The sequence below is a fragment of the Corvus hawaiiensis genome, chromosome Z, assembly GCF_020740725.1.
Source record: "Corvus hawaiiensis isolate bCorHaw1 chromosome Z, bCorHaw1.pri.cur, whole genome shotgun sequence".
Lineage (NCBI taxonomy): Eukaryota > Metazoa > Chordata > Aves > Passeriformes > Corvidae > Corvus > Corvus hawaiiensis.
Genome location: NC_063255.1, coordinates 68428415 through 68441670, shown reverse-complemented (window position 1 = coordinate 68441670; position 13256 = coordinate 68428415). Strand labels below are relative to the sequence as shown.

The 13256-nt window shown below is 42.6% G+C and overlaps 1 protein-coding gene across 7 annotated transcripts in view; it reads right to left on the bottom strand.

The window, feature by feature from the left end:
- Positions 1-4734: 4734 nt before the first annotated feature.
- The window catches only part of ARHGEF28 (Rho guanine nucleotide exchange factor 28), a 120052-nt gene continuing 111530 nt past the window's right edge, over positions 4735-13256 (bottom strand). For 6 of the 7 annotated variants that reach the window (XM_048292756.1, XM_048292758.1, XM_048292757.1 and 3 more), the window contains one exon: positions 4735-5817. In XM_048292756.1, the coding sequence (XP_048148713.1) occupies positions 5657-5817 (161 nt within the window). In that variant the 3' untranslated portion in view covers positions 4735-5656. The remainder of the gene's footprint in view (positions 5818-13256) is intronic. The other variant, XM_048292760.1, reaches the window with a different exon arrangement.

Sequence of the window (13256 nt, the reverse complement as noted above, 5' to 3'; positions counted from 1 at the left end):
CTTCCACATCTGTGTGGCCTTTGATGATCTCCTGATGGAAGAAGACAAGTAGATTATCGTCTGATGCACTTTTTCAGAGCAAAGGGCTGGATTGATGACAACACCTTAGAATAATGCTAGCAAGGTTATCCTCTGAGGGTTTTCCTTTATACTGAAGAAATGAAACACTTTTTGACATCAGCCTGCCAAACGGAGCCTTTATGCAAAATTCAAGCCACTGAATTCAGGCCACCCTCACAGACTTACCTCAGAATTTTGCAGCAAGACAGAAAAACATTTTTGGAGGTGTTGGGGTTTTAGGAGTTCTCCTAGTTTTTTTTCTGTTAAAGCAATTTTCCCCATACGTGTTGCTAGGGGGACAAATTGCTGGGTAGTTAAGAAAAACAAAAGAGCTAGCCATTGAAGAGGGGCGCATCTGGCTGCCCTTATGTTTCACCTGGGTGTGTGGACAGTCGGTCCCAGCATTTGGACAGAGAGGGAGGCTGCTTCTTCGGGTGCTTTTTCCTTCTGCCAGAGAAGCCCCAGGATCCCAAGCCCGCCTTCCCTGCCCCGCTGGGAGCCAGGCTATGGCCGCCCTGCCCCCACCGAGCCTTCGCTGCGTTGTAGCCCTGCTCGCCCTGCCTGCCTGGACCTGCGGTGGGGTTCCCACCGCGGCTCCACAGTTTGGATACATCTCGTCTGCCACCCGGGATTTGTGCTCGTCCCTGCCGCTCCAGCCTGCTGTTCCCGAGGGCCCGGCCGGACACCGGGATCGGCTGCCCAGCGGTTTGTGAAGCCTTTGTCCCATCCCTTCCCGGGACCCCAGGCCGCCATTGCCGCGTGCTCCCCGAGCTCGCTCCGGAGCGCCCCCTGCAGCCGCGGGGGAACCATCGCACCTGCCCTGCTCACCGGGAGCCGCCAGCGCCCCTGCCGGCTGCGAGCGGAACTGCACCCGAGGGGAAAGGGCCCGACAGCCGAGAGGGCTGGGGCTGGGTTTGTGTTTGCTGTTACTGCCAGAGTTGTTGTTGTTTTGTTTGACTTGTTATACACATATGTAATAGTAAAGAACTGTTATTCCTATTTTCCGTATCTTTGCCTAAAAGCCTCTTGATTTCAAAATTATAATAACTCGGAGGGAAGGGAGGTCACATCTGCCATTCCAAGGGAGGCTCCTGCCTTCCTTAGCAGACCCCTGTCTTTCAAACCAAGACAGGAGGTAAAATGTAGCCGTCCTTATGACTAAGATTATCAAAAATACTCATAGCTCCTTCTGCAGTGCTCCTATATACAAATCTTTATTAGGGATGAGAAAATGACAAATGTATCCATTTGCCTTGGAAAAATGGCAGAAATCAACTGCAGTTCCACAATTCTGTAAGAAAGAGCAGACATCCAACCTGTTTCAGTATGCTAATGCCCCACAACCTGTGCTGTTTCTACTTCTGTACTGTAAACTGGGCACAGTGAAGGTTTTGGATGGGAAGGATTTGGGGCTGGAATTCCTGTCAAACAGAATATTCATGAGAAGCTATCCAAACAGTCACACTATTTCCCCATTTTGTCATTAAATGCGTAAGGAAAACTGCCTCATCTGCAACTCTCCATTGCTTTCAAAATTCAGCCTGAGCAAGTTATACATCTTACTTAACATAACACAATCTCTTTTTGGATGAACTTCACCACATGATAAAAATGTTTTTAGCGGCAATATGGCACATTACAAAATTGGCACCTACTTGATTAAGATGCATGAAAAAATCTTACTCACTTTTTTGAACTAAGTGGGTGGCATATAACTTAATGCAGCTAATAGGGCTCTCTAAGTAAAATTATTTGTGTTCCTTACATGGAAAACATTAACAGATTTTTTTCCAATCATTTCAGTAAACAAACATTAGGGAATTTTGCTAATAGCCTAATCTGTATTTAATTTACTAATTTGAAAATAACATGGATGACCTTTGTGAAAAATCTCTTAGAAATGCAGCTAAGTGTGTCGTTTTCCTCAATACTCAAACAGCATCCAAGTGAAGAATTTGCTCTATTCTGGCCTCATTCTACAAATGACTGAATGCACAAATCCAAGGGTCTGGATCCAGCACACTGTAAGATTAAGCTCTTCATTAATTTCTTCTCTACCATTACTACAGGCTTGCTGAAAAAAGATTTGATGCAAGTTTCCCTTAGAAGTCTTAAATTTGCTTGAAATGACAACTTTACTAGCATACAACATTAAGGAGAAAATGCTGGAAAAGTCTAGGTATTACAGTAAAGAAATCCCTTCTTCGTTAAAAGATGGAGAAAATAATTTAGAAGAAGAAAAAACAAATAGAAAGCTCATCCCAGTGTCATAGATATTGGTAGTACAGCAACTGCTCCTTTAATTTAAACACTGAAATTAATGACTAAATTAGATTCTGAGCTTTGAGAGGCAAGATGCTTTGAGAAGCATAGCAAAAAGAAAACACAATATATGGGATGAGGGAAAAACAACAAACTTTGCAAATAAGCCCACTTCAAAATAATATAAAAAAGGTGAAAAGAATTTCTGAATATATTTTTCTAACTAAAAAAGAAGACACAGCATTAATATATGCCTGACAATAGCTGAAAACATAGACTGCTAAAATAGCTGAGTCTCACTGGGACTGTGTTTAAATTCTGCTCAGTATTAAGAAATGCCTAAATAATGGACAGAGTTCAGGGGTGCATAATACATCTTGTTATAAAGAGCACCTGCCGAGACCATACTGGCCTATACTTTAAACATTTTCTACAATTAAAATACCTAAATCTAGAGGCCATCTGTTTCCTGCCTTTGCCTTTCTGAAATGCCAGAAGTTTTACTGTAAACACAGGTGAGCAAAATAAGATGCTGCCTGATTTTAAGGGACCTAAAGAATTTGCACAACAGCTGAAGTCTGGGCTAGCCACTTTTCAGGTCCCAGCCCCTCAATTAAAACTGATGAGAGAAGCAGTATCCTCTCTTCCTCTCCCAGTGGCAAGATGCTTACATGGGAATTCCCACACCAGACTGGGACAGCAGCTATCCATCCAGCAGCTTGAATTTGACAGTAATCAGTACCAGATGTTTCAGCCAAAGCATAATAAAATGCAGAGAGAGTAACTGTGGAGAAAACTGCTCATTTTTTCCCAGTTTCCTGTGCGTTCCTGGGCAAGGCACATATCCTGGAACATACAGCATCCCAAGAAATTAGTCTGGCTACTTAGAAATTTGCCAAAAAGTTGTTCAGATGGCAACCCTGACTTCGTGGCTGACTGGTGAAACAGAGAGGCTGTCCTTACTGCAGGTCCCTTAAAAGAAGTTGGATCCACATTTTAATTTTAGACTAATCGTGAAAAGTAAGGAAGGTAAAACAATTCTATAAATTCTAAAAGGGATTTTTTTTTCTTATAAAGAGACATATTTTAAAAGTGCTGTCAGGTTAGCAGGAGTCTTGGAGGCTGGACATAGACACAGGAAACCACATCTGCAGGCACAGTTTTTCCCTGGTGGCATTTGCACACCAGTTATTAAACCTGAGGATCACACTGTGATCATCAAGTCAGGTGCTCAGTTGTTTGCCCAAGATACCCACTAAATAACAGCTCTGGAGTCCAGTAAGATGCAGCTCAGAAAGCTCTGCTTGTCTTGGGGTGTCTTTATGATGTGTATCCCCTATCAGCGCTCTATGCCCAGAAATGAATTTTGTGCCTTTCTGTGTCTTTAAAACTGGGTGCGAGAGAAGGAAAAAAAAAAGCCAAGCGAACTTTTCAAAAGCAGTTTTGGGCTCCAAGGTCACTGCTATCTCTCTCTGTGTGCTTCTACGGGGAGAAGAGCAGAGTACCTTTTTTGCTTTTCACCCTGATTTCAGCTCCTTTTCTCCAGAGGGAGACGGAGAGTTGAACTTTGTTTTCCTGGGACTTCAGTTCTTCTTCTCTTCTGGACTGTTTCAACATCAGAACACATCTGGAGAGTTTTCCACTGAGGCCCTGGAGGTGGGCCCACACCGACCCAGCTCCGAGGAGGAGGAGAGAGACCACACCTACAGAAGGACTTTAACATTTTCCCAGGTTTCTCTCCACAGAGAGAGGTTTTATTACTCAGCATTATTATCCTCTTCCTGTGTGTTTGTTAAATAAATAGTTTTTGTCTCTTTCACTTTCCTCCAAGGAAAACTTTTTTTTTTCCCGAACCTGGTGGGAGAGGGCTGGTTGTAACCTGCCTTCTATCAGAGGATATTTTCCTCCAAATTTGTCCAAACCGTCACATTCCCCATATTCCGGAGTATTCCCCATAGCACACCAGGCCCTGGAAGAGAATCTTCTCCATCAGAACGTAGATGTCTACGTACACATCTAAAACTCTGTGCCCTGCAGAAGACGTTGCACAACCCAAGGCTTAGGGTAAAATGGAAACTGTTGGCACCTGGGGCTTACCCAGACAAATGGGCAGGAGCAATCCTGTGCTCCTGTTCCCCATGACCTGGGCAGGGGATGTGAGGCAGCCCTGATTCAGGAGCTGTGCAGCTGCATTCCTGCTGCACCTCTGCCAATCCCATCAGACATGCCAAGCAGCAATAGGCACATCCTTCGTTTTTCCAGCCGAGACACACGAAGCTCGGCTTTAGCTATGCTGGACCAGGAACACACATCTGCAGCTGAGCTCAGTGCAAACAAGGCCTGGAGATATATTTTCTTTTCCTCCTGTTTTCTTATTTCTTTGGGGGATCTCACAATGAATCAAAGTTACAGTTTTGCAGAAGTGCACAGAACATTTATTCAGTTTGACAGAAGCGTACAAATTTTTCAGAAAGACAAAAGGCACAAAACAAGTGCTGGTTTCTTACTGCCTAACACACAGAGAATCCCATGAACCTGAAAGCAGAAAGCTATCTGACTTCTACATGGGAAAGCAGTGGAGTTTCAGAAGGGTTCAGTTAACTGAAGCCTACTATTTATCCCCTTTCTTTTCACCAGTGAGATGGTTTCATCTGGTAAATTTTAATGCATAAGGACACTTACTGAAATGAAGTACAATTATTATACAATAACTAATTTAGTGCATCTCTGCACAGAAACTAGCAGTAGTATCAAAATGATAATAGGCTTTGGGACATGAAAAAACAATTACAATTATGCAATTATGCTCAGACCATAAAAAAACATCCCCTTTTGAGCAGTTCCTGAGCTAGAAGATAAGGAAAATGACCCCACAGCTAAGGGTATATAGCACATTTCAGGGAAGACTATAGCCATCATTCTTACATTACTGTCTTCTTGTGTTATATCACAACTGTTAGAAGGTTACTGATACACGCTCTGAAATCTCAAGTAGCAACCCATCTCTCTTAGCTCATCCTTGTAAAATGAGGACTAGAGAAAATCAACACTAGCTTTCACAGTTCTTGGTGGCATCTTTACAATTTCAAAATGTTATGTCTCCCCTGCTACTCATTGCTTCTTGCAAAGCATTTGAAATCATGTCATAAATTAAAGATTATACAACAAGGCTTCAAAATAACTTACTTGCTATATTTATCATGGGGAAAATTTTGCATTTAAGATTAAATACTACCCTTAAAGCCAGAAGGTCATACAGAGAACAACTACAGATATTTAGAAAAGCAAACACAGTTATCTTTCCAAAGTGCTACTGAGATTAGAAAACAAGTCATCAGAGATAAACAATCTCCTCCTCTACTCTGGCTCCACTTTCTGCATCCTGCAGGTTCTCAGGCTGGTGGTTCAGCTGCAGTTCATCTACCTGTGGTGACTGGATGGACCCCTGGTTCGGAACACTTGTTTGGGGACCATGGGTCTGTGATGCATTCAGATCTGTAACACACAAGAGAAGGACATGTGACAATGCATTTTCTGCCATGCCCATGCCATTAAAAAGAGCAAATTCTGACTTTTTCACTAGCACCATTTTCTGGTTTGCTGCATCTGTCTAGAAAGGAAAACGCTACCCTAGAACAAATTCTACTACAGCCTAGTATAGACGGCACCTTACCCAAACTTAGTGAAATTAATAATAATAATAATAATAATAATAATAATAATAATAATAATAATAATATGTAGCCATACTTTACTAACCAGATACACAATGATGGAAAGACATAAATGAGGTCAGAACTGAGCTGGAGAGAAACACACAGCATATAATCAGTACCCTTAGTAATAAAAGAGTTGTAACATTAATACAGTTTTCATCATTACACAGAATTTTATTTGTAAGCCTTCCTTTTACGGATGAAAAGGAATCAACTGAGTAAACCCAGTTAAAAGTCTATATGGCTGTAACTTGTATTCAGCTTTTTCTACCAAGTTTATCTGTCCTTATTTGCACAAACTACCTACTCTGTTCTTGTCTTGATCCTTTTGGTGTGGTGTGGAGAGAAACACTTGCACCCAAACACTAGAATGTTATTTCACAAGGATCTTGATTTGTTATCTTTCCAATTTTCTCCCACAAATGCAGAGAATCAGGTACTTGTTTTCCAGCATTGCACAATGAAGACTTTTGTGATGATCCATGTACAGCTTAAAAAACCAAAACAACATGACTACAGTTGAGTTTTATCCCTAGTCAGTATTCTGTAGCACTTGAGCCCTCAGGAGCTGCATCTCAGTAGCTGGCTTTTCTACATCTGTGTTTCTTCAAAGCAGTTTTACCATAAAAACAAGCTACTTGACAAAGAATGTCTTCCTTATGCATAGTGATGAGAAAGATCTGTAATGGATATGCTGCAATACTTTTCACTGTAATCTTAGCCTAACCAACTCTTCTATTACATCAGGAGGGTTAAATTTTCATAAAGGACTCTGCAGAAAGAAGGGAAGCTTGGACAGCATGGTCATGCCAGAAGCACACAAACTGAGAACTGGGGTTCTTTGAGCCTTGATCATTCATGCAGAGCTGAAGAGACATTTCGTGCTTGCTCTGGTCCCTCCTCACATGTATGTGCAATGAAACTCTATTACAAAGGAGCTATTTGGGGTTTTACACACCATGTCACTTAACTGGTGGCAATTCATAATGACGCCTGCCCACATTTGGCATTCCCCTAACACATGTGACTTTCACCAGTCCTGTTCACAGAGGTAGGAGTTCAAGGCAAGACAAGCTTGCTGGCACCATGAAAAGCCTAGGCTCTCTGGCTGCTCCCTGGCATGGGGTGTGTGGAGCAGTGTGGGGTGATTATGCAACGGGCGTGTGGGAACACATCATATCACAGCCTCTGCCTTCAGCATCTTCTCCTCTTTGATACTCACCCAGGTGGGGAGAGCAAACAGGCTTTGGGGCTGCAGCTTCCAGCATAATGTTATTCTTGCTGCCAAGACTTCAGGGTCCATGGCAGGGGCAAGGTATTTATAAACAAGCTTAGTCATAGTGGGATGACACAGAATGTTACAAAAGTTAGTCTCCAGTTGTCTTTCTTTTACTGTTTTATACTGGATTAAGTTTCAGTCTGAAAATCCAGAGTAAGTCTTGACTGCAGATGAGTTATTTGCAATATGTAGCACAGCAGGATTTGACTCCCTAACTTAGTTGAACAGTCCTGATTTTTTAAAGATGAGGTCTGCATTTATTTCTTTCTGACAGTCATATTGGAAAAAGATTACAATTTTCAGCCCAGAGAGGAAAGCAAAAATATGTCTGCCTGTCTTCATGAAAACTGGATACATTTGGTTTGTTTATTTATTAAAAGAGACCTACTAGCAGAAGTTTCTCAGGTTCTAAACACTTACATTTTGGGGTAATTTTACCCACATTAATATTCCTTTTAAGTCCTGTGAGTCTATTCACATTACCAAAGTTATGTGCATAAGAATACCAGAGAGTAAACACTTATTTGAAAGATCTGATTCCAAAGTTTATGAAGTACATAATTGGAGAAGCCTAATTACAAATTTGAAAATACACAGAAAATTAAGAGAAACACCTTACATGCAGTTATTTTCCATCATCAAAACTAAACAGTAATTGCTCCACCAATTAAAACAGTAGCTGTTTCCAAACCATTTCTCATTAACTGTTACAACTGTAAGCAGCAGAGCTGAGCAGTGGAAACTGTCAGCATTCTGGGAAAATAAATCAGATTCTGTCACTATCAAAATAAATTATTTATCACTAGTTTAGCTGCTTTTTTATTCTTTTGGGGTTTTTTGTCTAAATATTTTGCATTGGGAAAATCTGAACAGCAGGAGAGCACCCTGGAGGTGAAAGTTCAGCTGCTGCTGTGGTGGCAAGTGGCTTCAGGCTGGAAATGTTGTGCTTAATCCAACTGAGGAGAGATGGGGCTGGTTTTGGATGCACTTCAGGTGGCACTCAACACAGACTCTGCCTAATAAAAGCACAATGTGTCCCCAAGGCCAACACACTCAGCTTGCCATCGGGGAGGGTGGCCGCTGTCTCTCCACCTGGTGCCATGCTGGAAGCAGCTGAGCCAGGAGATGAGCTGGTATCACAGGCGGCAGTATGATGTGCCCCAAGAGCAGATGCATGTGAAGTGTGGAGGAAGTGCTAGAAATGGTAAAAACAGTTTCAGGTGAAGGGAGAGTGGGAAAAGTGGACTGAACTGCCAGTCAGCCTTGGTTCTTGTAATGTAGAACAGTGACAGCAGCCAAGAAGCACCTCCTGAGCTCTCTGGTACAGCATGGGGAAACGAGTTACCCTTATGACCAAGCAGGAGAAAGGTGGGAGGAATTTAAATGCTCTCCCAAAACAGGGAGGAAATTTCTGAAACCAGACTTGAAAACATCAGCTGCTGTCTACTAAAGAACTCTGAGATTTGAGGATGCTCAGTAAAAATAAAAAATGAAAACAAACTGATTATTTGTGCAGACAGCAAGACAAAGGGGCTGCTGCCAGAAAGTGCCATGCAAGAAGCTCTCCCATGCTCCCCTGGCAGCTGGGGCACCCACGGGACCTCCCCAGTCCCTCTCCAGGCCCGTTCTCTGCTGCACTGAAGCAGATGTCAGAATTCACTACGGATCAAGACTCAGGTAAGTATGGACCATTGGCCTTTCATGAGCCTCCTTCAATGTGATTGTAGTTCACGTGTCGACATCAGCCATAAAATGAGTTCTGTGTTATTCCCTTTGTTTAAATTCAGCACGCACTTACATTTTTTTCTGCTCCTCTCCAAGCTACCGAGGGCTGCTCCCTCTGGAGGCTGTGTTTGGCTCAACAGCGCGCCCACCAGACCAGCACTCACATCAGCAGCACCCAGCAAAAGCCGGGTATGGCCCCTGCCCACACCACACCTGCCCGGGCTGGGCTCTGCCTGCTGCCTTGCTCCCACACCCTCGCACAGAAAGGACAAACAAAAGGACTGTACTTGGCCGTAGCCATCCACTTGCTCATTTACACTGTTTTTCTTTCACAGTTAAGTAAGTGCAGAAAATACTCCCTGAGTATTTCCAAAACTTTAACAGAACTGAGCTGTAGCTCAGGTCCTTCCACAGACTACTCTGACACAGCTTTCTGCTTCCTCCCACTTCTGCACCAGCCAAGAGCTGTCAGCATCTCTCTGCACCCTGGACCCCAGAATTTATGTGCAAACTGAAACCCCCTTTACCTGTTTCTCACTTATATAAAATATATTTCTCCTACGATATTCCAGGTAACTTCTTCATTAAGAGCAAGCCAGATCTGCAGCTGCATAATGGATACCCTAGGCAACAGGGAACAACAGACCAGAGAAATCCATTTTCAATGTTGGGCTGGTCAAACACCCAAGGCAAAAGGGGTGTGCTTCAGGCTGGTGACCAAATGTTAGGTAATCTGTGACAGCACTTCAGCCTTTTGGGGACATGTAGCCTGTTCAGCCCAGCAGTGCCACACCTCAGCACAAAATACCCTTAAAGTACAGCTTTTACTCCTTTTTATCTCAGCTAAGACCATTTCATTAAATAAAGAAATCCCAGGCATTACCTGCAGTCTTCCCCACCAATTTTTGCAAAAGGAGTTGGAGGCTATTTCTAACAAATTCTTGATCCAATCACAAATGGTCTTATTCAAACAGATACTGTCAAAGTCAACACTAAAATTAGAATTTTTTCCCCATTTTCCTTGAGTTTAGGTCTGGTACCATGAGGACAAGCATCAGGAAACTGCAGAGAGGCACTCTACTCTTCCCATACCTTTTTAGACCACCTCAATATACCAACAATGGCAGGCCTGTCCTATGTGGGATCAGTTCTCAAGGGAGTTTATAAGAGGACCTCAGTTTTCCAAGCAGGGTCGGGGTCCACACTCTGAGAAACGACAGCTCCTGGCTAAAAACATGGTACTGTTGTAGGGAAAGGGGAAAAAAAAAAAGTAGCATTCTGCATCCTTACTACCCTACCTTTTCCACAGCACTAAGAGACAAGATTAGTACTATCTCACAAACTGCTGAGAAGGTGAAGGACAAAGGAATGGTATTTGCAGGAATCTGAAATCAATACATATCAAAACAAACAAAGCCCATGTACCTGGGGGTGCAGGGGATACAAAAGCCAAGTAAACAACTCATTAGTCACACTGATTCTCACCTCTTGTCTGTTGTCATAGAATGTAAGCACTTCCACATCAAATAAATGCCAGAGATTTTCTCCTTCACCCCCCCCCCCCCCCCATCCCTCCTCTCCCTCACCCAGGATCACAGCTCTTAACGTAAGCCTGGAGTGCCCACAGTGACGATTATGGGAAGGACAGGAGAACATTATCAAGGCACTAGGAAACACTCCAGGCAAAAAACCTCTCAAATCTCTGTGTTTTGAACAGAAAAACCTTAGTGTTTCTCCTTCAGCTCTGACCTTGTTTTCACAGCATCACAGGATAATTCAAGTTGGAAGGAATCTCAGAAGGCCTCAGATTCAAACTCCTCCTTAAAGCTGGGTTAGTTCTGAGGTCAGGCCAGGCTGGATACTTTTACTTCTTAGCTGTTTCTAAAAAGGAAGGGGGGGGGAAATAAAAGGCGGGGGGGTGGGGGGGGGGGAGGGGCGGGGATGGAAGGAACACACCACACGGATTTTGCAGACAATTCCCTTGCTGTGACTTTCCAAGATCTGTCACATTGAACCTCTTTACAAAATAGAATTGCATTAAATGAAGAGTTATTTATGCCACTTTTGGCAACAAGTATGTTAAAGAGTCTCAAACCCACTAATCTTCTGAAATAATAAATAGAGTTAGGTTTTGGTTTTACATGTACCTATAATAACTGGTACCAAGTTCATCTGGACTGACAGCTGACACATCAGCTTCAGGACACAGCTATTTGAAATGGCAGAGCTGCTCTATTTAATCCCCATACTGGCACTCATGCATAATGCAAAGCACAAGCAGACACCTAAAAAACAGTGCTAAGTCTACCCGCTCTGGGATATTCAAAGGAATTCAAGGGAACAGGCTCTCATTTGCCATTACAGTTCAATAACAAACAGCAGCCTAACTCCCATGGGCTCCACTGAAAGTCCCCACTGGCAAATCCCGCGGCACCTCTTTGTCTCTAATGATGCTCCCAGTGGTTTCCATGCAGATTCATTAGCAATAGAGAGCCGATTAGCCAGGGAACTCCAGGCACCTCAGCCTGTCTTCCTTTCCTCACCGTGAAAGACACCATGACCAGTTTTGATTGCTTTTTTTTAATGCCTACTAAGACTTGCCCAAATTGTGATGGATTTTCCATACTGCAGGTTCAATTGTTTATAGCTGGTGGAAGAAAGGGAATACCATGCAGCAGCACTGTGCGCCTGGAACACCACAGCGTTACCCTGGAACGACCAAGATACTGCTGCTACCGTTTTAGAGCAGAACACTTGCTATAGAAAAGTCACGTGTAAGCCTTGAAGATTTGAAGACAACTCCCAGCAGTTTCACTGGCAGTTGAGATCCCACATACCATCACAAATTAGGCCCTTCGCACCTCAATAAAGCTGATTCACAGCAGGAACTGAATTTGGTATTGGGTCTCAAAAAAACATTGGGAAAAATATTTTGACCCTACAGCTATCAAGGAAAGAGGAGCCTAATCCATTTCCCAGCTGACTGAATAAGGCAAGAAAATCAGTCTGGGAATTGTAATGCTGTTATTTACTTTTGACCAGCCCAACCCTGTGAAAAAGCAGCAGCTGCATTTCTTAGACAAACAAGCACCTTCATTAATAAGAGATCTTTACACAAGAAGCAGATGAGGAATTATTTCATAAGAGATCCTGCACTAATTAGTCTTAGCAGCTTTTGGTGCATTTTTTATTACAATACAGAGAACAGAAAGAATTCCATCTATGATGAATAAGGTCTGCAACATAACTCTTCTCTACATCTGTACTCTGGATTTTTGATCATGGTAAAATTACTGGGAATGCCATTATTCTGCATGTTTCTGCTCTTTGTGTAGTTGTTGGCTTAGGTAAAACAATGCAGTTCTGTTTTCAGGTTTTGTCTCATAATTCTTCAGAGAAGTTTGGTCTAGACAATTTGGACCAAATTCTTGGCTAACACAAAATACACATTTATTCCACCAAAATGGCATTTATCATAAAATTCCAACTCATACTTGTCTTAAAGCTCCAAGTTTTGGAGTAATGTGATGATGCAGTCATCTTGCTTTTATTAAGACCCAGTAAACATACTATTTCTAACACTGGTGTTTACCAAAGAAAATATTTTAACACCAACTCAAGCTCAGACACCGACAGTGTCACTTTAACACCAAATTCATAGCATGATGATTAAAATTGATTAGGTTGATTAAAATTTTAACCTAGTTACATGGCTATGTTATCAGTTGCATCGGTTTTTAAAGCACAAGGGTTCTAAGCTATTTTTGGCATGCTGTTTTTCTAATGCAAATCAGTAAGAGACACTTAAAAATAGGTCTGACTTGAAATCATAACTTGTCTGTGCATTAAGTACCCACAGTCTCACCTTGGCAGGGCAGACTGCCTCACAGCTGTCTGCTTCTGCTTAATATTAATTTATTTAGGTATGAATTCCCTATTAAACTGTCTTTGTGCTAAGCTTTGAAGCTTTAGATGGTCAATTACAGACAAACACGTGGTCCGACAGGTATTCTACTAACAACGAACACATGTTTTATTGACCTACTTCTTTTCCAGCTCATTAAACACAGCTGCACTCAAATGATCAAGAGGAAAGAACCATAAAACTCCAAGAACACCCTTCCTACACAGGATTACAAGGAACGTGACCAGCTGCTGCCGCGGGGCCACTGCCCCACCCAGGACAGCAGCACACCTACACAGGGCACCTCTCC